This window comes from Biomphalaria glabrata, chromosome 10, assembly GCF_947242115.1.
Source record: "Biomphalaria glabrata chromosome 10, xgBioGlab47.1, whole genome shotgun sequence".
Taxonomy (NCBI): Eukaryota; Metazoa; Mollusca; class Gastropoda; family Planorbidae; genus Biomphalaria; species Biomphalaria glabrata.
Window position 1 is genome coordinate 20,792,804 of NC_074720.1, and position 23,132 is coordinate 20,815,935.

Below are 23,132 nucleotides of genomic sequence, written 5' to 3' on the forward strand. Positions count from 1 at the left end.
TATTTTTAAAGACCTGTTAAAAGAACCGAATGGTTCAAACAATCTTATTCCATAAAGTAAGACAAACACATACACGTTCCTTTGTCTGTCGTAAGTCTATAAATGTCTTTCCTACATCTTTTAGATTCAGGCTTGCAAGACTGACATAAACCAACTTGCGTGTTAAAAGTGATACGAGAGAATGAAGTAGTAGTGGAATGTTTGAATTGAATGATAAACTGAAGACTTTGTTTTCTATCTCTCTGTTTGATTCTGAAATTCTGTCGGTTTATTTCTGGATTGAATCATTTCATTACAAATCATTGAGAAGAGAGACAGAGAGAGGAGTTTATTCCCTGACAGTCAATGTGTGAGGTCTAACCACGCAAACCTTGTCTCTTCCCGCACCAGGTTCCTGTGTCTCTGCCAAGCATTGATCGGCACTTGACTCAAGTCAATGAATTGACCTAATTACCGTCGTACACTTTCTTGGGTTTTTTTTTTATTTTATTCACGCGCTCGCCACTTTAATTTTCTAAATCAAAGGAACTTGGTGAGCAGACGGGTTTGACTTATCTCCCCTCCTTGATGTGTGCGAAGTGGGAGCAGTACAGGTTCTATTTGTTTAACATTGGAAATATATGAGTGAGTTTGTGAGTGGACACTCTCGCTCTCTCTCTCTCTCTCACACACACACACACACGTCTTAGCTCTCTCACTCCCTCATCTGTTTTCACTCTCTCTTTCTATTCCTCCTCTCACGTTCGCTGTTTCTCTTTCGTTGTCCACATTTTTTGTTCCCCCCCCCCCACACTCTCTTCTCCTTCTCTCTATTTGTTGTCATACATTTCTTTTCTTTTAAATCTCTCTCTCTCTCTCTCTCTCTCACACACACACACACACACTCTTTCTGGTCCTTTTGCATGTTTCAGAAAATTGTTATTTTCTACTGTTTAAATTCTTTCTATTTCTTTTTCTCTATTTCTTTCTCTTTCTCTTTTTTCTTCTACACAATAGTGTCTTTTTTTTTCACCTCTATTTTAATTTCATTTCCATTCGTCTATTTCTCCCCCCCCCCTCCCTTCTCTCTCTCCCTCCCTCTCCCTCTTATGTTTCTTCCTTTCCCCGTGCAAACATCTATCTAGTTTCAAATGTATTTGGTTTATCGTTAATTCTGTGGTACACTCAAATATTTATTTCTCCGAGCTGACCAGTATGCCTGTTATTTTGATTCGAATGTTTTGTTTGTTTGTAGGCATCTCTTATTTTTCAAGAAGTTAGTCGAATGTGCGATGTTTGTATTTGTATGTTGCAGGCAAAAATTTTTATAAAATCCTGTGGTTCTCATCAACGCACTCAGTATTTATTTTCTTTGACAAAATAAGGATGTAGATGAGGTGTGAGAAGCTTTGTTTATTTGTATGAGCATTTGTTTTTCAAGGTAATGAATGACTCGGTTGTTTGTCAGGGTTCTGTTGCTGACTCATATCAAAGCTTTCAGCTTAGAGAATATTTATCACTCAGCAGTATCTATTCAAAAATGTCTTCAGTTTTTGAGAAAACTGTCTTCAGTATATTTAGACCGATTGTTTCTGTCTTTTTAATGTCTAACTACCAGCCAGATCCAGATATTTGAAGGTATTCTGAAACGGTGATCCAACAAAGTCCGGACCTTCTATTACAGAGCTGTCTTCACATCTTTGATGTTGATATATGTGTGCAAAGGTTGACCATATTTTGGTTTGAAGTTGTATTTGTAGAAAGGTTAATTAAGAATTCTAAAATGTCTAAACAACATAAATATGTCAGGTGGTTTTGAGGTAGATTGTTTTTCTTACGATTTCGTTGCCTTGGTTTCAAAAGAGTGTTTGCATTAACAATTGTCTCAGGTCTTGTTTAATTTGGTGGCTAGCTATCTCAATTACGTGGTCTTGATCACTAGGCATCCTTGTAAACCTTTAGGATTAACACAATTATTACTAATAATGATTATGTTTTTTATTATCGTATTTATACCTGTTTGTTGTCCTTTCTCTTGCAGACTATCCGGGGGGGGGGGCGTATATTGGGATAGTATTGCCGGTTGGTTAAAATTATTTATACGCAAACTGCCATCCCAGAATGAGACTCAAGCTGAACTTAAAAAAAAAGAGCTACCATTTTGTATGTTTAAGAGTTGTGTAACTTATTTTAGTGGGAGTCATATCCCATGAGGACACTTAAGTTGTAGATTAGCGCCAAAGGACTTGTACTTTCTTTCAACTCCTAGACCAGAGAAAACTAGGACATATTTAATAAGAGTTGGCGTTTGTAACAGAACACGTCCAGTGTAGCTTGGCTGCAGGTGTTAGCTGCCAACTCAGTAAATAGCCTCAGACATTGGACTTTAACGCCAGGCCACATTAACCACCTAACTACAGAAAACACAAGATCTCAGATCTCTAGGGTTAAATAAAGAGGGAACTAGGAACTGTTGTAATGAAAGGGTTAAGTAAAGAGAGAACTATCCAATGCTGTAGTACTTAAAGGGTCAAATTGAGAGAGAATTAAATGTTGCAGTACTTAGTAGGCTAAATAGACAACAAAAGCTGTAGTAGGCTAAATAGACAGCAAAAGCTGTAGTAGGCTAAATAGACAGCAAAAGCTGTAGTAGGCTAAATAGACAGCAAAAGCTGTAGTAGGCTAAATAGACAGCAAAAGCTGTAGTAGGCTAAATAGACAGCAAAAGCTGTAGTAGGCTACTTAGAGAATAAAATAAAGAACTAGTAAATGTTGCAGTACTTGGGGTGGGGGGGTTAAAATAATTCCCTCAATACATCACAACATGGGCGTAGCCAGGATTTTTTTTCAATGGGGGTTGGGGGGGGACCTGCATGAAAGTGTGGCGCCAAGTTATACTAGGATGTCTCTGCGCTTTCCTCGTAATGGCCTCCATGTCATCGCAACTCTTATTATGCGTAATTCATTTTGTCGGAGACATGTCCCGCAAACCTCATGCGACGCTCTGTCACAACCTTACTAAGGGTCGACTCCCAGTTCGGCATAGGATTTCCTTGATTGAGACCCAATCTCTATAACTGTCTCCTAAAATCGTCTTAGCCATCTTTGTTGAACCACATTTAGTCTTTTTCAATTTCGGCAGATGACTATTCACTGCACTTTATTAATGGAGCTCAGCCACTGGAAGTTGACTGTAGTTTGATTAAGATTTATATCGAAAAGGGAAGTTTTATCGTCAAAATTTTCTGTTGGGGGGGGGGGGGGGGAATTAAACTAAAAAAATCTCTGAATTTTTTTTAACTAATTCAAAAACCCTTTAGCTACGCTCATGGAATTTGGTGACTGTAATTTGCTTTAGAATAATATTGAAGGTTTTCAACCTCTAAACTCTCTGTAGGGGAATTTTTAACTCAAAACCATCTGGAGTGGTTTCAAACTTTAAGAAAAAACCCTCTGGAAGAGGGGGGTTTAAACTCAAAACCCCCCTTGGCTTGGTTACGCTCATAGATTTTTAGTGTGTAATTTGCTTTTTTTTATATTTAAGAGGTATTTTTTGGCTTCAAACCCCGCTGAATGGGGGGTGTAAACTTAAAACCCTTTTGGCTACGCTTATAGCATTCTTAGTGCGTAATTTGCATCTTTTTTATATTGGTGAGGTATTTTTTCTAGTTTCTAGCCGGAGGGGAGGGTTTAAACTCAAAACACCCATTGGCTACACTCATAGAATCTGGTGACTGATGTACCCATTGCCGACACTGTGGAGAGTCGGTGGAGACAGTGGCGCATCTTTTGCAAGAGTGTCCGCAGCTCTGAGAGCTGCGGGATAGTTTGTCTGCAGAGTCACTTGACCTGTATGAGAGCTTAAAGGCACTACGCCTAACAGCAGAGTTTCTTGCCAAGGCTCTACAGGAACACTAATCCTTCCAGTCTTGTTACCAATTGGAGTTCATTTCATCTCAGGTGACTGATAAATGGATAGTCATATATTGAAGATGGGCTTTTATCGTTAATTGCGTAGGGGGTTTAAAATAAAAATCTTACTTAGCTCGTGCAATTTGGGGATTGTCGTTTGCATTATTGTTTTGTTTGTTTTGTTTTATAGAAGGGGGAGTCAACTGCCAAAACTTCTGGTAAGGGGTTTTAAACTCAAAACCCCCCTGGATGCGCTGGGCCAGTGATGATATAGTATTAAAATCTGACCTGATATAAACAAAATCAAAGCCATAATCAGTCATTAAATTCCGATCCCTCCCTGCAGGGGGGGGGGATTCTCATTGCCCCCCTCGGCTACGCCCATGCATCACAATCACACCAAATTGTTTACATCAATGAAATAAAACATCAAAGAACTGGCTGTGAGTCTCATTTTTAAACATTCGAAGTTTAAAGGTTGCAAATAAAGGCGGCAACTAATTAGACGCATTTCTAAATGTAAAATAATTACAAGAACCAATTAATAAACCCATCAGGGAGTGGCTTTGAGCACCGTACTAAGATTAAGGTTAATCGCGACCTGACTACACAGACCCAGTTTCTCCACACTGATGTAGACAAAGCCGTTGTCGTCCGGAGTGAGGGGAGTATTTCAATGACCTTTTCATCGTCTGAGCATGTCTCCTTAAAGGGCTTTTCTTTTGGGCTCATGTGTGTCCCGCGACCTTCGTAAAAGTTCTTCAGTTGTCTCTTTCAGAAGCCATTTTTTTCTACCAGTTGTTATTCCGCTCTGCCAGTGAGGACCAACTGACGCCTGAGATGATCTTTAGGGCGCTTCCGGGGGAGGGGGGAGACCTCTGATACGCCTTCCTCATTAATTCTCGTCAAATAGATCGCCTTTCTGCTCAGTTATTCCCCCTGTGCGGTAGAAGTCTTACCCAGCGTAGCTGTCCAACAGTAACTAGTGCATTCACTCATAGAAAACACATTATTCAAATCTGTTAGACCACCGTCTAGGACTAACTCGATCTAAAACCTTTTTTCTCAATCCAAAGTCACAGCATGATTTGATTGCTCTGATTGAAAGACACTGTCCAAATATCTACAATATGTCATGAACTATAAACTATGTTTGAAACTAGTCATTCAAACTAGACAATAGAATATTGAGGTTTTTAACGGATCACGTTATTTTTCTAGATGCTTATTTTTTTGTGTAAGAAGTTTGTATTGAAATGAAATATGCAGAGACAAATGTATTGAAATCATTTCAATCTTGAATCAAAATAGAATTGTAAGATTTCTATTGGTGGCCAGTCTACTACACTTCTGCTCTTTTTGGAATATTCTTGTTGCCTCGACTTTCTGTAGGCCCTTTCATTTCTTCATTACCATTATTACTGGTCATAATCTATTCATACTACAGAATCTTTCGATTTGTTGCAGAAACGTCACTTTTGTGTGTTAAATTTTTAAGTATTTATGTAGACGCTGTTTAAAAAAAATCAATTTCATGCACACAATAGTCGTATTGAATTGTAAAAGTTCCCCTGATGACAAATCAAGTCAGTTTTTATATTTTTTAAAGTTGCGATTGTATCTGACTCCAGGAGCGAGCATGACAGTCAATGTGCACGTAGCTAGTAGGGGTTCTAAAACTGGGAATGGCAACAGGACAGGGCTTAACAATTAGAAACATGTGAAGAGTATTAGAAGTTGTCAACAAAATAGAATTTCTTTCAATTGAAAAGAACATTCTAGTACCAAACAACACCTCACTCCCCAATACACCTCACTCCCCAATACACCTCACTCCCTTATACACCTCACTCCCCAATACACCTCACTCCCTTATACACCTCACTCCCTTATACACCTCACTCCCCAATACACCTCACTCCCTTATACACCTCACTCCCTTATACACCTCACTCCCTTATACACCTCACTCCCTTATACACCTCACTCCCCAATACACCTCACTCCCTTATACACCTCACTCCCTTATACACCTCACTCCCTTATACACCTCACTCCCCAATACACCTCACTCCCTTATACACCTCACTCCCTTATACACCTCACTCCCTTATACACCTCACTCCCCAATACACCTCACTCCCTTATACACCTCACTCCCTTATACACCTCACTCCCCAATACACCTCACTCCCTTATACACCTCACTCCCTTATACACCTCACTCCCTTATACACCTCACTCCCTTATACACCTCACTCCCCAATACACCTCACTCCCTTATACACCTCACTCCCCAATACACCTCACTCCCCAATACACCTCACTCCCTTATACACCTCACTCCCTTATACACCTCACTCCCCAATACACCTCACTCCTTTATACATCTCACTCCCCAATACATCTCACTCCCCAATACACCTCTACTGAAGTTCACGGTTTGTCAACGCTGACCAAAACTTCCAGTTTTCCTGCCCAATGTTTGACAAACTCATTAAGTGCCTACCAGTCGACACATGCCCAATGTATGACAAACTCATTAAGTGCCTACCAGTCGACATCTGCCCAATGTATGACAAACTTATTAAGTGCCTACTAGTCGACATCTGCCCAATGTATGACAAACTCATTAAGTGCCTACCAGTCGATATCTGCCCAATGTATGACAAACTTATTAAGTGCCTACTAGTCGACATCTGCCCAATGTATGACAAACTCATTAAGTGCCTACCAGTCGACATCTGCCCAATGTATGACAAACTCATTAAGTGCCTACCAGTCGACATCTGCCCAATGTATGACAAACTCATTAAGTGCCTACCAGTCGACACATGCACAATGTATGACAAACTCATTAGGTGCCTACCAGTTGACATCTGCCCAATGTATGACAAACTCATTAAGTGCCTACCAGTCGACATCTGCCCAATGTATGACAAACTCATTAAGTGCCTACATGTCGACACATGCCCAATGTATGACAAACTCATTAAGTGCCTACCAGTCGACACATGCCCAATGTATGACAAACTCATTAAGTGCCTACCAGTCGACACATGCCCAATGTATGACAAACTCATTAAGTGCCTACCAGTCGACATCTGCCCAATGTATGACAAACTCATTAAGTGCCTACCAGTCGACACATGCACAATGTATGACAAACTCATTAAGTGCCTACCAGTCGACACATGCCCAATGTATGACAAACTCATTAAGTGCCTACCAGTCGACATCTGCCCAATGTATGACAAACTCATTAAGTGCCTACCAGTCGACACATGCACAATGTATGACAAACTCATTAAGTGCCTACCAGTCGACACATGCCCAATGTATGACAAACTCATTAAGTGCCTACCAGTCGACACATGCACAATGTATGACAAACTCATTAAGTGCCTACCAGTCGACACATGCACAATGTATGACAAACTCATTAAGTGCCTACCAGTCGACACATGCCCAATGTATGACAAACTCATTAAGTGCCTACTAGTCGACACATGCCCAATGTATGACAAACTCATTAAGTGCCTACTAGTCGACACATGCCCAATGTATGACAAACTCATTAAGTGCCTACCAGTCGACATCTGCCCAATGTATGACAAACTCATTAAGTGCCTACCAGTCGACATCTGCCCAATGTATGACAAACTCATTAAGTGCCTACTAGTCGACACATGCCCAATGTATGACAAACTCATTAAGTGCCTACCAGTCGACATCTGCCCAATGTATGACAAACTCATTAAGTGCCTACTAGTCGACACATGCCAAATGTATGACAAACTCATTAAGTGCCTACCAGTCGACATCTGCCCAATGTATGACAAACTCATTAAGTGCCTACCAGTCGACATCTGCCCAGGAATCCAATGTAGCATTTCATTTCATACTATTTTCTTTGTTTCTTCAGTCAATGACGGAACTATGAGGAGAAAGTGTAGCATTGAACCGTTTGTTGTCGCTCCTCCGTACCATAGGGAAGTCACGAGTTATCTGCCGCTGAGTTTCACTACTAGTCTCCATATTGAATAGGCTTTTAACATGCTTCAAGCTTACCACTTTTACAAAAGACGGTTTACACACAGCGACTTTGTTAGAGAGAGCAGTCAAGACCAGATGAACGTTGTGGGTAGACTGACTAGAGACTTTGTTAGAGAGAGCAGTCAAGACCAGATGAACGTTGTGGGTAGACTGACTAGAGACTTTGTTAGAGAGAGCAGTCAAGACCAGATGAACGTTGTGGGTAGACTGACTAGAGACTTTGTTAGTGAGAGCAGTCAAGACCAGATGAACGTTGTGGGTAGACTGACTAGAGACTTTGTTAGTGAGAGCAGTCAAGACCAGATGAAAGTTGTGGGTAGACTGACTAGAGACTTTGTTAGAGAGAGCAGTCAAGACCAGATGAACGTTGTGGGTAGACTGACTAGACCCACATAGACACTTAGCTAAAATATAATCCTCATGGACTTCCAGATTTCAGTAATGCCGTGATTCTTTCATTACTAAGTGGGAGATAGATTTCCATGATTTCGTCGCGGTTTATTTGTATGTCTCCAAGAACAAAATGTGACTTTTAAAACGGTTATAACTCTGCACAATTTGTAGTGCATTCATTCTCTACACTCTACCTCCAAGTTTCTTATTTATTTTTATTGCTTTAATAAACTTTTTCTTTTACTCACAAACGCTGTTTTGTGTTCTTCAGATAAACTGTTTAAAGCCAACACTTGGTTCAGGCACATCTTCTCTTCCCTGCTGGATTACTTTTGTACTGATATGTTTTTCACATCTATGGGAATCTATCCCGCCGGTCCTCCCTGCTCGTTCTTTCAGCATCTCGTCAGATAACCATCGCATGACCGTTTTGAGTTACCTCCCCTTGTGTTTACCATTCGCCTCTCGGCTAAGTTTGTGAAATGGGTATGATTATCTAACCAAGTTGATGGACGTTTTCTAGAGTTCTTAGGAAATGCTTTTGTCATTCGAGTGATTATGATATTAGTGAAGACAATGGTAAAGCAAGTGGAGATTAGTTTCTGCGACATTCAGCAGTGGTCCACAGATATACGACAAATACAGATACATACCAGTACATACATGGTACACACACACAGATATACATATACTGACTCACACTTACATACATGGTATACACACACAAATATACATACACTGACTCATACTTACATGCATCAGAGGCGGCCTTAGCTGTGTGTGAGGTCATGGGCGAGTGACGGCCACGAATACATGTAAGATTGGCGACAAAAGATTCTCTTTAAATAATTTGTTGATACTGGTCGACTTATCATTACGCAAAGTAGCTAAAAATTTCTCCTGACATTGTAAACTGTAGATCAACATTGTCCTTTATATTTTATCCTGACTTCTGCTCCTCAGTAACAATCATATTGTCATGACCAGTCAAAGAAGTATTAGATTATTACTTTTACACTCAGACCTATTAATCATACAAGTGGATTTATCAGCGCCATGTCACCAAGTATAACAAATGAGTGCACAGGACAGGTCTAGTCCGGTGAAATGAGTGCACAGGACAGGGTCTAATCCGGTGAAATGAGTGCACAGGACAGGGTCTATTCCGGTGAAATGAGTGCACAGGACAGGGTCTATTCCGGTGAAATGAGTGCACAGGACCGGGTCTAATCCGGTGAAATGAGTGCACAGAACAGGGTCTAATCTGGTGAAATGAGTGCACAGGACCCGGTGAAATGAGTGCACATGAGAGGGTTTAATACGGTGAAATGAGTGCACAGGACAGGTCTAATCTGGTGAAATGAGTGCACATGACCGGGTCTAATCCGGTGAAATGAGTGCACAGGACAGGTCTAATCCGGTGAAATGAGTGCACAGGACAGGGTCTAATCCGGTGAAATGAGTGCACAGGACAGGTCTAATCCGGTGAAATGAGTGCACAGGACAGGGTCTAATCCGGTGAAATGAGTGCACAGGACAGGGTCTAATCCGGTGAAATGAGTGCACATGACAGGTCTAATCCGATGAAATGAGTGCACAGGACAGGTGTAATCCGGTGAAATGAGTGCACAGGACAGGTCTAATCCGGTGAAATGAGTGCACAGGACAGGGTCTAATCCGGTGAAATGAGTGCACAGGAGAGGGTTTAATACGGTGAAATGAGTGCACAGGACAGGTCTACTAATCGTGACATGATGCTAAGGACATAAAGCACTGAACCATAATTTACAAATAGAAAAAAAAAACCTACCAAATACTCAGAAAGACACAAAGATAAAGTCACATTCCTTGTTCCGCAGTCAGCACTGTTCTCGGTCACTTGTAGCGAGTGGGACTGTTTACGCGGCACAGTCCGGTCTGGCCCATTCAACCGATATGACCGTCTTCCTTGTTCTATATGCTAGGAAAAATTCATAAAAGTGCTTCTCCTTCCCTTAGTGTCATTCGAAAATGGAACAGGTTGTCTGAATCAGCCAGGAAAACCAACGACTTGGCAGAGTTTAAGTCATTGATTAACATGCATGACTAGATTGACATGTGTACGACGTAATGATGTTCTCTTTTGAAGTAACGTCAGTAAAATAAGACAGGTCTAATCGTGAGATGGTGCACAGGACAAATCTAATCGTGACATGGTGCACAGGACAGATCTAATCGTGACATGGTGCACAGGACAGATCTAATCGTGACATGGTGCACAGGACAGATCTAATCGTGACATGGTGCACAGGACAGATCTAATCGTGACATGGTGCACAGGACAGATCTAATCGTGACATGGTGCACAAGACAGATCTAATCTGATGAGTGCACAGGAGGGTCTAATCGTGAAATGGTGCACAAGACAGGTCTAATCTGCTGACAAGGTGCACAGAACAGGTTTAATCGTGACATGGTGCACAGGACAGATCTAATACGCTCTCCAGTCTTCTTAGTTTCTCACCCATTACATTTGTTCTTCCTTGCTGAGTAACCTGAAGCCGTTCAGGAGTCCAATGTTTATTCAGTAAAACAGTTCTCTTCAATTAGTTGTATCAATACGCCATCATTTCGACGATTAACCTAAAAAAAAAAAAAGCACCGAGTAAAAAAACATCTCGCGAAGGCAGCCCTATTAAGAGCATTAGCCTCCCCTGCCAACGTCTTGTTGTGAACAGTGTACACCCGTCTGCGCAGCTTTCATTTGTATATTTTCCTAAACCTTTTTTTTTCTACTATTTTCTTCGCCGCATCCCGCCTTCAAGCTGCGCGATGCTGTCAAACTAGCGTATTTCCTGTGAAGTAGCTCAACAAACAACTTGGCCCAGCAATTGTAAACCACTCACGTCTGCAGTGTAAACCCGTGCGCCACGAGGCGTGCAGGAGGTACGAGAAGGAATTTGATTCCTTTCATGTTCGGCCCTGATGTTTGTTGGGGAATGGTGTCCCCCACACCGAGTGTACAATGTGCTGCAGACGATGTCTCGAATACTGCAAGAAAAAATGCGTGGACGCTAAAAGACGAATGTGGGTTTCAACTAATTATGACATGACTTCATCATACTTCATGTCAACAAGAAACTGTCACATGCTGTGACGTCTGTACAACTTTTCCTTTACAAATAAAAAATGAGGTTACCTTTTAATTTTTATTTTTGATGTCTAGTTAAGCTCTGATCGTGCTCTAACGTTCTATTCATCTCTTGATTCCTCAGGCCCAATTCCAATGTCTGGTCTAGCCATGAGTCCAGGGGTCATCAAAGCCAAACACCAAGAGTGTATGTCATGCAAAAAGCCAATCACAGAAAGATATTTTCTTAAGGTCAGTTTCGTTGGTCGTCTGCTATACTTTTTACAATTTATTTGGAAGTGAAAAAGGGGGGGGGGGGGTTTGAATCTAGACCTACATCCAGTTTTGTTTTTCAAACTTTAAAATATATGTCTGGAACTCAAGAAACGTCTGGAATTTTAAAAATGCCTGGAATTGACCATCGTCCGTGAATTTTTTTGATCTTCCTCATGAGTAACATTTCTCGAGTCTAGAACTTGAGTCTGGGTGAAAGTCCTCATTAGTTTTCAGAAACTTGTCATTTCCAGATCAGGTTTTTCACCCAATTTTACACCGATGTTGTCTTTGTGTTTCGATGCTTGATGGGCCTAACCAGCAATTTCTGCAGCCATATTCTATAGTGATATAATCTAAGACAGTGATGACCCAACTAATTCATTCTGCGGGCCATTTTAATTTCCGACACTCGTGTCGCGGGCCACATTTACCGAAAAGTTACCCCCTACCCCAAAAAAAAAGTCATGAAATTGTTTTGAAATCCTTTGTATCTAGTTTTTACATTATTCAATGGGATGTTTCCAGTTTATTCGAAACCAACTTCTGAATATCCGGCTGCAGAGATGAGACTCCAAATCGGAGCAACTATTCTGAACGATAGGAGCAACTATTCTGAACTATCGTCCTTGAAACGGTGACGTAACATTGGCTTTGCCAGTTTCATCCCAACAGTTAAAGTTTGTTCTCACAAATAAAGTGTTTGTAACTTGTGTGACCAGGTTTAACCTTTGTTTTTAAAGATTTGGAAAAGTTTCTTGTGACAGATTTGGTTGGTCCAGTTTCAAAACCTTGTCACAGATTTGGTTGGTCCAGTTTCAAAACCTTGTCACAGATTTGGTTGGTCAATGAAGCCACAGACGCTCAGTTCTATTGGATTCAGAAATTGTTCTAACAACTCGCTAGTCCGCTGTGACATCCAATAGCATACTTCTGGCACCATCAGTAGTCATTGTTGCAAATATCTCCCATGGAAGAGATCCTTTATGATGGTTGAAACTACTTGAAACGTCTTTAAACAGGTCTTAGCGTCCATTGCTGTTTGAACCCTGAATACCAAGAGTTGAGCGGTATATGTCCATTTAGTGTTAGATTTTGTTTTAAAAAACGGCCAGACTTTGTTTATTAAATAAATTTGTTGGATTATTATCATATTCCACACACGAAAATAAAGATCCGTTTACTTGTCCTGGTAGATTTCAAATTAAACTGTTTAAGTCCATGGAACCAATCCATCAAAGAACTTTTTTTTTTGGGGGGGGGGGAAGGGAGGATTTTCTACACTTTGTGCCGACCTTTCGACGGGCCGGATGGAGCCATGTCATTGCTTTCTAAAACGTTTTTTTTTTTCACCATTTATTTTATTCTTAGTTCCAAAGTCAGGCTAAGTTAATGATGACTGATGTTTATTCTTAGTTCCAAAGTCAGGCTAAGTTAATGATGACTGATGTTTATTCTTAGTTCCTAAGTCAGGCTAAGTTAATGATGACTGATGTCGTGTGGTATGTTTATTCTTAGTTCCTAAGTCAGGCTAAGTTAATAATGACTGATGTCGTGTGGTATGTTTATTCTTAGTTCCTAAGTCAGGCTAAGTTAATGATGACTGATGTCGTGTGGTAGTTTATTCTTAGTTCCAAAGTCAGGCTAAGTTAATAATGACTGATGTCGTGTGGTAGTTTATTCTTAGTTCCAAAGTCAGGCTAAGTTAATAATGACTGATGTCGTGTGGTAGTTTATTCTTAGTTCCAAAGTCAGGCTAAGTTAATAATGACTGATGTCGTGTGGTAGTTTATTCTTAGTTCCAAAGTCAGGCTAAGTTAATAATGACTGATGTCGTGTGGGAGTTTATTCTTAGTTCCAAAGTCAGGCTAAGTTAATGATGACTGATGTCGTGTGGTAGTTTATTCTTAGTTCCAAAGTCAGGCTAAGTTAATTATGACTGATGTCGTGTGGTAGTTTATTCTTAGTTCCAAAGTCAGGCTAAGTTAATAATGACTGATGTCGTGTGGTAGTTTATTCTTAGTTCCAAAGTCAGGCTAAGTTAATAATGACTGATGTCGTGTGGTAGTTTATTCTTAGTTCCAAAGTCAGGCTAAGTTAATAATGACTGATGTCGTGTGGGAGTTTATTCTTAGTTCCAAAGTCAGGCTAAGTTAATAATGACTGATGTCGTGTGGTAGTTTATTCTTAGTTCCAAAGTCAGGCTAAGTTAATGATGACTGATGTCGTGTGGTAGTTTATTCTTAGTTCCAAAGTCAGGCTAAGTTAATGATGACTGATGTCGTGTGGTATGTTTGGGATTTAACTCGACTTTTTTTTTGTCTAGAACAGTGGTGAGAAAATTAGGAACTGTGGCCACAAGTGAAAGATTCATTTCCACCCGTTACATTTTTTTGTTTGGTTTGGAAGCCAAGCGTTTTACCTGTGACTAGTGTAGCATCCCTAAATCTAGTAGCCAATGACTAAACCCTCTCTTCATAGTGAAACATATTCTACACCACATTCACACATCAATAGTGAAACATTGTCTAAACCTCAGTCACAAATCAATAGTGAAACATTGTCTAAACCTCAGTCACAAGTCAAAAACTCATTACAAAAGTGATTCATTTAAAAATTAAAATATTCAGAAGTACTCAGGGAACCTTACAACCATAAAGTATGATGTGCTATTTCCTTTTTAATGGACCTCATTCACCATAAAAGAAAGGTCACGTAATAATATTGATAAAACAACGAAAACAAAACTGTCACATGATAACCATTGTTGATTCAAATTAAATCGTAATTTGTATAGAAGAGATAGCACGTGGCTCAATGTTATTTGTTTACGATTGGTGAATGAGGTCCATTCTTGCTGAATAGTGTCTTAGAACTTTCTAACCCAAGAAATCTCGACTGATAAATGACATGGTCGTTGTCCTACAAGCTGAACTAAACAAACAAGTATTTGAGAACATCTCATAACCATGCCAATTAACCCTGACTACGCTCTGGTGACGTCAACTCCCGCGGGATTTCAACATTGAGAGACCAAGACAAAAATATTAATGGCTTTGGACTAATTACTTGAACACAGGGCCAGTAATAATCAGCCTGTCTGTGCAGACGATTCATTAGCGAAACAAAATAAAAAAATGGTGCCTAAACAAAACACGACCATTATGTACAAATAAAATGTCAAGTTGGAATGGATTAAGGTTACATTATTCATGTGTTTAACAAAATACAAAACATTCTATTCTACTGATTAGTAAAGAAGTGTTGACTTAGCATTGCTTGGACTCTCTAACAATCATCGACTTCAGAATTGAACGCAAATTACAAAACTTCAACGGAGGTTTCATTCCTTGATGTCCATTGTTTCTCTTCTACCTTCTCATTTCTCTGACATTGTTCATACTGCCTGTCCATTCCTTGATGTCCATTGTTTCTCTTCTACCTTCTCATTTCTCTGACATTGTTCATACTGCCTGTCCATTCCTTGATGTCCATTGTTTCTCTTCTACCTTCTCATTTCTCTGACATTGTTCATACTGCCTGTCCTTTCCTTGGTGTTCATTGTTTCTCTTCTACCTTCTCATTTCTCTGACATTGTTCATACTGCCTGTCCTTTCCTTGATGTCCAGTGTTTCTCTTCTACCTTCTCATTTCTCTGACATTGTTCATACTGCCTGTTCATTCCTTGGTGTTCATTGTTTCTCTTCTACCTCCTCATGTCTCTTTCCATTCCCCACCCCCATGCAGCTCTAACCTGTCTCTTAACAAATGTGACATTAAGAACAGATCAGACATTGGTTGTTATTTGTAAGGTTGTTTATATCTTTGTAAATAAGTGTTGCATGACTGACTGACTTATTACATAAAACCCATGTTACTTTACTAGGCCATGGACCAGTATTGGCATGAAGACTGTCTCAAGTGTTCCTGTTGTGACTGCAGACTTGGTGAAGTCGGATCCACATTGTTTAACAAAGCCAACCTTTTGTTGTGCAGGAGAGATTATCTCAGGTGGGTACTAAATAAGTGCTTCTATTAGCAATGAATACAGAAGTCTAATGACTTGTGACGACATGATGTAATTATGATAGAAAAATTTAAAGTCTGGGGCTTAAAACTCCATTTACCGTTTGAGTACCGGGCGCACCTGGCATTTGCCCGGTTGCCCACAAAGCCAATCCGCCCCTGCATTCAAGTCTCTGAACTCTGAAAGGAAACTTCTGTTTGGTTTCGCACCATTGACTTCAGTAGCTGCAAAATTATGTCAAAATATTAGTGAAGTTTAACAAATCGTTGATAGCTTTGTGTCTGCCTCCACCAATTGATTGACATGTATTGATTTTATCGGTGGCTACCCAGTAAAATTACTTTCAACCTCTTGACATGGTGACTTCTAAATGTTTAAATTAAGATTGACACACTAGCAGCCTCCTTTCATGTCTCCTTGGTATTTCTAGTCTTGCTGTCAGATGGAGATCTAATGGACTATCAGACCTATTCTGATCAAATATACATGTTCATATTGTGCACCAAGATCATCGTATCCTGTTTAAATGTATATATGGCTGCTTGATCGTGTGGTATGCGCTCTGGACTGTCTGTTAGTGGTCTCCATGGTCCTGGGTTTGAACTCTGCCTGCTGCTCTCCCCCGCTGTCCTGTAGGAGGTTTGAGCTTAGGTGTAGTAATCTTCAAATCTGAAAACAAAAAATCAAAATAGAGAGACAGACAGAGGGATAGATATTTTTGTATTGGGCCTTTTTATTTATTATTTTCCAATGATAAATTGATAACTAAATAGTAAAGATGAAGCAACATTTGACCAACATTTGATCTGATTAAAGAACAAACCTTTTCACACAAACACATTGTTCTACAGCCAAAAAATAAATCAATGTTCAAAACTTCAAACTACTTGTATTGGGTTTAATTGTTAGACAATTTAATGAAAGAACCTCTAATAACCTCTTTAACACAAGAATGTATCCTATTTTTTAAATGACTTAATGTCGACTTGGAAGAGATTTCTTTATGTGATCTCTAAATATAGAACTAATCATCTGAAGTGTAGCCTGCCCTCTGAAAGATGTAATCCTTTGGACTCAATCCTAATGGTAGTGATGTATTGATTTTCATTTGAGTTTTTCTTAAATGTTGTCTTTAAAGTTGATATTTATTTTATTTTGTTAAACATGTTTTTGTGTTTTACTGTCTTTCAGTCAGTGAGAATGGAAGAATGTGTATAATAAGAGCTTATTTTCAGTAGCATGGAAGAATGTGTATAATTAGAGCTTATTTTCAATAGAATGGAAGAATGTGTATAATTAGAGCCTATTTTTAATAGAATGAAAATTTGTATATAAGAGCTTATTTTTAATGGAATGGAAGAATGTGTATAATAAGAGCTTATTTTTGATGGAATGGCATAATGTGTATAATTAGAGCTTATTTTTGATGGAATGGAAGAATGTGTATAATTAGAGCTTATTTTTGATGGAATGGAAGAATGTGTATAATTAGAGCTTATTTTCGATGGAATGGAAGAATGTGTATAATGCGAATTTCTTTTCAATCTAGTTGCACTTTTCAGATGATCACTGTGATTCTATTCTCAGGTTGTTTGGTACAACTGGTTACTGTGCTGCTTGCAAGAAGATGATCCCTGCCTTTGAAATGGTCATGAGAGCTAAAAATAATGTTTACCATTTGGAATGTTTTGCCTGTCAGCAATGTATGCACAGGTGAGTGAGAAGTCCTTGCTGAGATCTTATATTAGTTAGACATCATCTGAGCAATTTAGTGAGATCTTACATTCAGGACCAGATTTAGACTTAAGTCCCTAAGGTATTTGAAATATGGGTTCCTTAGAAATCAAAATAAGGCATTTTTTTCTTTTCTCTTCTAAATGATTGCTACTATCCATATGGAAGGCCTCCTAGGAAAAAGGGGGTGGGGGGTCTAGCTTATGTTGCCTTTAGATAAATCCAGCACTGCAAATATTTCTTGGACATGTTCTGAGTAATTTAGTTACATCTTATATTATCATCTGGACAGTTTAGTAAAATCTTAAATTAGTTAGACATTATCTGAAGCCAAGAGACACAATGAACCCTGAATTGAGGCAATATTACATTTTGTGAAGATTTCTAGTGGGGTAAAGTTTTGTACTGAGACATCAAGTTTTGAAGTCCAGCAATATTTCTAGTGAATAACTTTCTGTCACAATGGTTCAGTTCTTTCTAAAGCAGAAAATATTTTTTTATATAAGACCAGAGTGCAATGAATGAGAGAAGGCATTTTATCTTTGAGGAATTAAAAAAATGTTCACATTTAAAATATTCCAAATAACTTTTGTAAGAATTTGGATCAATATAAATTTTGTGTTAATTGTGTACATATTATGTCACATGATCTTTGAACTTGATGTCTTTGTCCTGCCTTTATTTTGCTTGTATAGTTGTTAGTTGTTTAAAAAATGGTGGAAAATTGAAGTATTGTTGACAAGAGATTGAATATCAATGACCACAGCATTGTAGGAGCTTAGGACAAGCTTTGGGTGGCTTAGATCTCCAGATCTGGACAGTCCTTCAACTGCATCTGTTTACTATGTCCACTTTAAGCTCTTGCTGTCCAAACGAATGTGGATGTTGATGTTTCAGCTCCCAGGTCTCTGACTAAAACATGAGACTAATTGTGTTGACACAAACTGTTTGTTTCTCACAGAAATGTTTGTAGGTCAGTGCACACATAATATATTGTTGAATTATGGGCAAGCCTGTACAAACCTAATAGCTACCTTAATCAATATAGCCAGATGTACGCTATTGAACTATTGTAATCTTAGAGTTTACAGTGAAACTTTTAATTCTGTTGTTGTGAATGGCTATGCATCTAGTAATGTAATTGTAGAACAGTCTGAGCAGGCAGATATTTACCTTGACTTTTACAGTTTTTTATCTATATATCCTAGCAAGAGATTTTAACTTTTGGGTTTTAAATTCATGTCTTCTTGTGTTTTTGTCTTCCGGGTTTTGAGCCTATGTCTTCTAGCTAAAGATTTTAACTTCTAGGTTTTAACCCATTACTTCTCACTAGAGATTCATATTTTATATTGTCATTAACCGATATAAATTAAAGGAAGCCTTTCATGGACATTCAAGGCATTGTGCTTCTATCTCTAAGCCCTGGAATGTTGTGGGGCATCCCCCCTCCCTTAAAACAAAATGAGCAACACTGTAACAGTGTTAAGTAGGTAAGAAAGTTGAATAGATTTTAACTTCATTGACATGTTAAAAGGGACATCATATAAAATCTTCAATACCATGAATACAGCTGTAGGCTAAGAACCATTGACCAAATAATTAGAGTTTGAGTACCCTGTGTTATTTCCATTTGCATAGAAATTAATTCAAACATAAATGTGACAAATTGTTGTATTGGTATTGTAAATCAAATTAAGTCACTGCTAGATGAACTACAAAATCCTACATAAAGTTTGTATATTACTTTTGGTGTTTGAATAAAAGCTAGATTTTGTTTATTTGCAGATTCTGTGTTGGAGACAGGTTCTATCTTGCTGATAACAAAATCCTTTGTGAGTTTGACTATGAAGAGCGAATGATGTTCGCCAACCTGGGCCCACCTATGTCACACACAGGCCTACCAAATGGACTATCAAATGGCAGCAATGGCCCCAATGGAATCCCAGGCCCTGGTCCTGGTGCCTGCATGCCACAGTATGGTTACAGTGGGTACAATGCCTTGAATCAGATCAAACGACAGACACAGAGCCTGAGTGATGATGTGTCCAGTGGCTACGGGAGCCCATCACCTAACTCCTTATGACAATATGTGCCACCCAGTGCTAAAGGCAAGCGAGAGCGGGGGAGAAAGACTAAAGACAAATAAACACTGGGAGGGACCTGACTTTTGGACAGGAATAGGACTGCATGACTTACTGGGGGAAGGACATTGACTTAACTGGGGGAAGGACATTGACTTACTGGGGGATTATAATCATTGCTGACTGAAATCAAAGCACTGGGGAAAGTTTGTTTGACTCACTAAAGAATGATTTTGTCTTAAGGGAACACTCTTCTACATGGTTAACCTGTGGAATGATTTCAGTTCACTGTGAAATAGTCTAAGTCACAGTTGGATGATTTTGGCTCACCTGCAAATGACTTGTGCTTCTGAGGGAGGAAATTCTACGCACTGGGAAATGAGATTATCTTGTGTGATGCTGAAATCAAAGTGTACATATTGGAAGCTTGTCTGAACACCTGGACAAAAATTAAATTGTGATATATTAGAACATCAGCATACTGACTTCACTTGGACCAATAGAATGACTGGATATATTAGAACATCAGCATACTGACTTCACTTGGACCAATAGGATGACTGGATATATTTCTTACGTGCTTTGGCATTGCTTCATTTTAATGGCACACTCATAAGGCTGCACATTATTGAATTAGAATGGAATGTCAAACTGGTTTATTTATTTCTGAGTTCATAGTTTACAATGACCAGTTAAATGTGTGCTGTGACTTGATATACTGGTGCTGTCAGCAGTCTCCAATGTTTTACAATCAGGTGACATTTCTACAATCAGCAGACAATGACATCATTTCTTGTCCTCCAATGAACTGATTTGTTCATCTAGTGATCCTCACTTTTGTTCCAATTTTTTTCCTCAGTTTCTGTTCTTTGAATTGCTTGGTCCAATAAAATAATAAAGCTTTTTTTTTATTTTTACTTCAGAAATTTGTTAGCCTTGTATTCAAGATAGAACAATAAATATTTAAACAAAGAAGCTAAAGAAAAGCACCTGCTCAAATTTATCAAATCAATAGCTTTTTAAAATAAGTTTAATATTTTAAAAAAAAAATAGAGAGATATGAAAAAATCAAAATTTACATTGCATTGTAGGAACATTTTCTGATAATTTATGCTGTGACTCTTTGAGACAGTCCTCCAAACATTTAGCTTCTAACAGAGTGCAGATGTTAAACCAAGTGCAATGTTAGGTTCTAGCAGAGTACAGATGTTAAACCAAGTGCAATGTTAGGTTCTAACAGAGTACAGATGTTAAACCAAGTGCAATGTTAGGTTCTAACAGAGTACAGATGTTAAACCAAGTGCAATGTTAGGTTCTAACAGAGTACAGATGTTAAACCAAGTACAATGCCCACTTAGCTTCATGTCCTCTCTCCCAAAGGAGACTTTTATTTAAAAGTAATTTGTTTTTCTACAAGGGATTTTTAAAATGTTTTAAGGTCTCATGAACTACGTCATGTTTTCCAATGAGTTAGTTTTTAATTTCTGTTGTGTTTTGAAATGTATTCCAAGGACATGAAAATGTGAAGTCTTGTGATATTGTCAGGTGACAGTGAAAAACAACAAAACATTCTTCTGTAATAAGGTGCCAGAAATTTTCTCTTCAGCTTTGTTCTTGCGTGTGGTGTATACAGTGGGTTCTTGTATTGGTGTCTGACTTTTTCAATCTTTCTCTTGTCCTCAGCATTTTAGTTACATTTTTTTTTATCTTTGTGGTGGTGTTCATTTCTTTCAATTGTTTGATGTTGAAAATGTTTATTGGATGTTCACATTTTTTGCTGATTGATGTAAGTATATTAGTGTGTGTATGTTGCATCAGGTACAGGAATGGTAGCTAAGATTACAAAAACAGAATTGATGGAGTAACTTGAATGTCCAAATGTTTTAAAAGAATTGAAATGGCAGTTTTGTTTGCCAGTTAGGAATGTGTTGGCTGGTATTGCAAGAGTAGTACATTGTAAGACTTCAGAATGTTCAGTGCTGCTGGGATTGCAAGGGTAGTACATTGTAAGACTTCAGAATGTTCAGTGCTGCTAGCTTTTAAGACTGCTATACATCCAGTGTCAGTGTGTGTGTAAATCTTGTGCGGAGTCTACAACTTTGAACGGATGTGAAAAAATATTGACAAGAAAACTGAACTGTTGCAAATGTCAAATGTAAAAAAATGTACATAAATGTCAGATGTCAACAAAAAAAAAGTTTCATTCTATTAAATCCTAATTTTAAAAATATTGTTTTTTGAGTTTGAATCATTATTATGTTTATATATTTTTATATCTACATACAATTGACATGCAAGAAATGTTAAACATTTAGGTACAAAGATTGAAACAAACAAAGATTGAAACATAAAGATTGAAACAAATAAAGATTGAAACAAACAAAGATATCTTCAGCTCCTAAGGGGAAGTAAGAAAGTGTACAAAATGTTTGACACGAAACACCTCCCAACATGGTTCTCAGTATTTTTGCTAATTCTTGTGTTTCCAAAACATTAGGCACAAATCTTTTTCACTTGTAGAAATGCTGAACTAGTGCATGGCCCTAGTGAATCCCATATTTCAGGGATATTAAATATCACAAACGGCCCTAGTGAATCCCATATCTTAGGGATATTAAAAATCAAGCACAAACGACTACCTTCAAAGATGCTAAATAGTGAAATTAAATCCATCAATCTAAGAATTATTTTGTTTTCTTTGACGCTACCATCTTATCAATCATTTTCATATATACTATGTTACCCTTGACCTAATGAACTCTAAGTTTAAGGTTTAAGGCTCATCGCATCAGTTTCTACACACAGACATAGATCAACTTCTCTGAAATTAGAATACAACTGTGTTGGTTGAAAGAAAATGTCCCTCGGAAGTGTTGACTGTAACGGATGCATGTGTAATAAGATGTACTTGAAGTATTTCTAAATATCTTGATAATTCTAGATGCGTCCGTACCTTGTAGCATGTATTACAGAGGCGAGTCCAAAACATGAACATTACGTTACAAAGTATGAACAGGTAACAACAGGCTCAATAACCAAGTTCACTCAGGATGAAAATTTTAAAAATCTTTTATATAGAATGGGCCACAGTCAATTCCGTTTAGAGCCTAGCACTAACTGAACTGAAAGTCTACATTAACCCCCCACGTCTACGTCGTCACTCTAAAATATGCGTTCACTGTCGGTCTATTGTAGTGCGTAACTCAACTAGGTGTTTAACATGACCCTTGAGTTGCTAGAAATTCTGATTGGTCCATGAGATGGCTCAATAAAAGGCGAGGCTATGTCATTGTATTCTAGTAGAGGGACCAAGCTTGACCCTAGCCTGTTAGTCGGTTGAACTGTTTGGTATCGTACAACGTACTGGAAGACGAACAGGAGAGAAGTGTCCATGATAACTACCTGCACTCGTGACAGGTTTGTGTTCAGTCTCTTGTCTCACTACAAAAGGACTGTGTGTGAACATTAATGAAGCTCTCAAATTGATGATTCACAAAGAAATACGTAACAAAGAAATTTCATCTTTTAAACATGCTAAATATGTTTTTTAAATACTTTTAAAGCAAAA

General features: G+C 38.5%; 1 protein-coding gene across 8 annotated transcripts in view; it reads left to right on the forward strand.

Annotated features, from left to right (window-relative positions):
* The window catches only part of LOC106074398 (LIM domain only protein 3-like), a 179,260-nt gene extending 157,468 nt beyond the window's left edge, over window positions 1–21,792 (forward strand). For 7 of the 8 annotated variants that reach the window (XM_056044173.1, XM_056044172.1, XM_056044171.1 and 4 more), the window contains 4 exons: window positions 11,595–11,701; window positions 15,609–15,733; window positions 17,337–17,462; window positions 19,269–21,792. In XM_056044173.1, the coding sequence (XP_055900148.1) occupies window positions 11,595–11,701; window positions 15,609–15,733; window positions 17,337–17,462; window positions 19,269–19,566 (656 nt within the window). In that variant the 3' untranslated portion in view covers window positions 19,567–21,792. The remainder of the gene's footprint in view (window positions 1–11,594; window positions 11,702–15,608; window positions 15,734–17,336; window positions 17,463–19,268) is intronic. The other variant, XR_008780191.1, reaches the window with a different exon arrangement.
* Window positions 21,793–23,132: the final 1,340 nt, after the last annotated feature.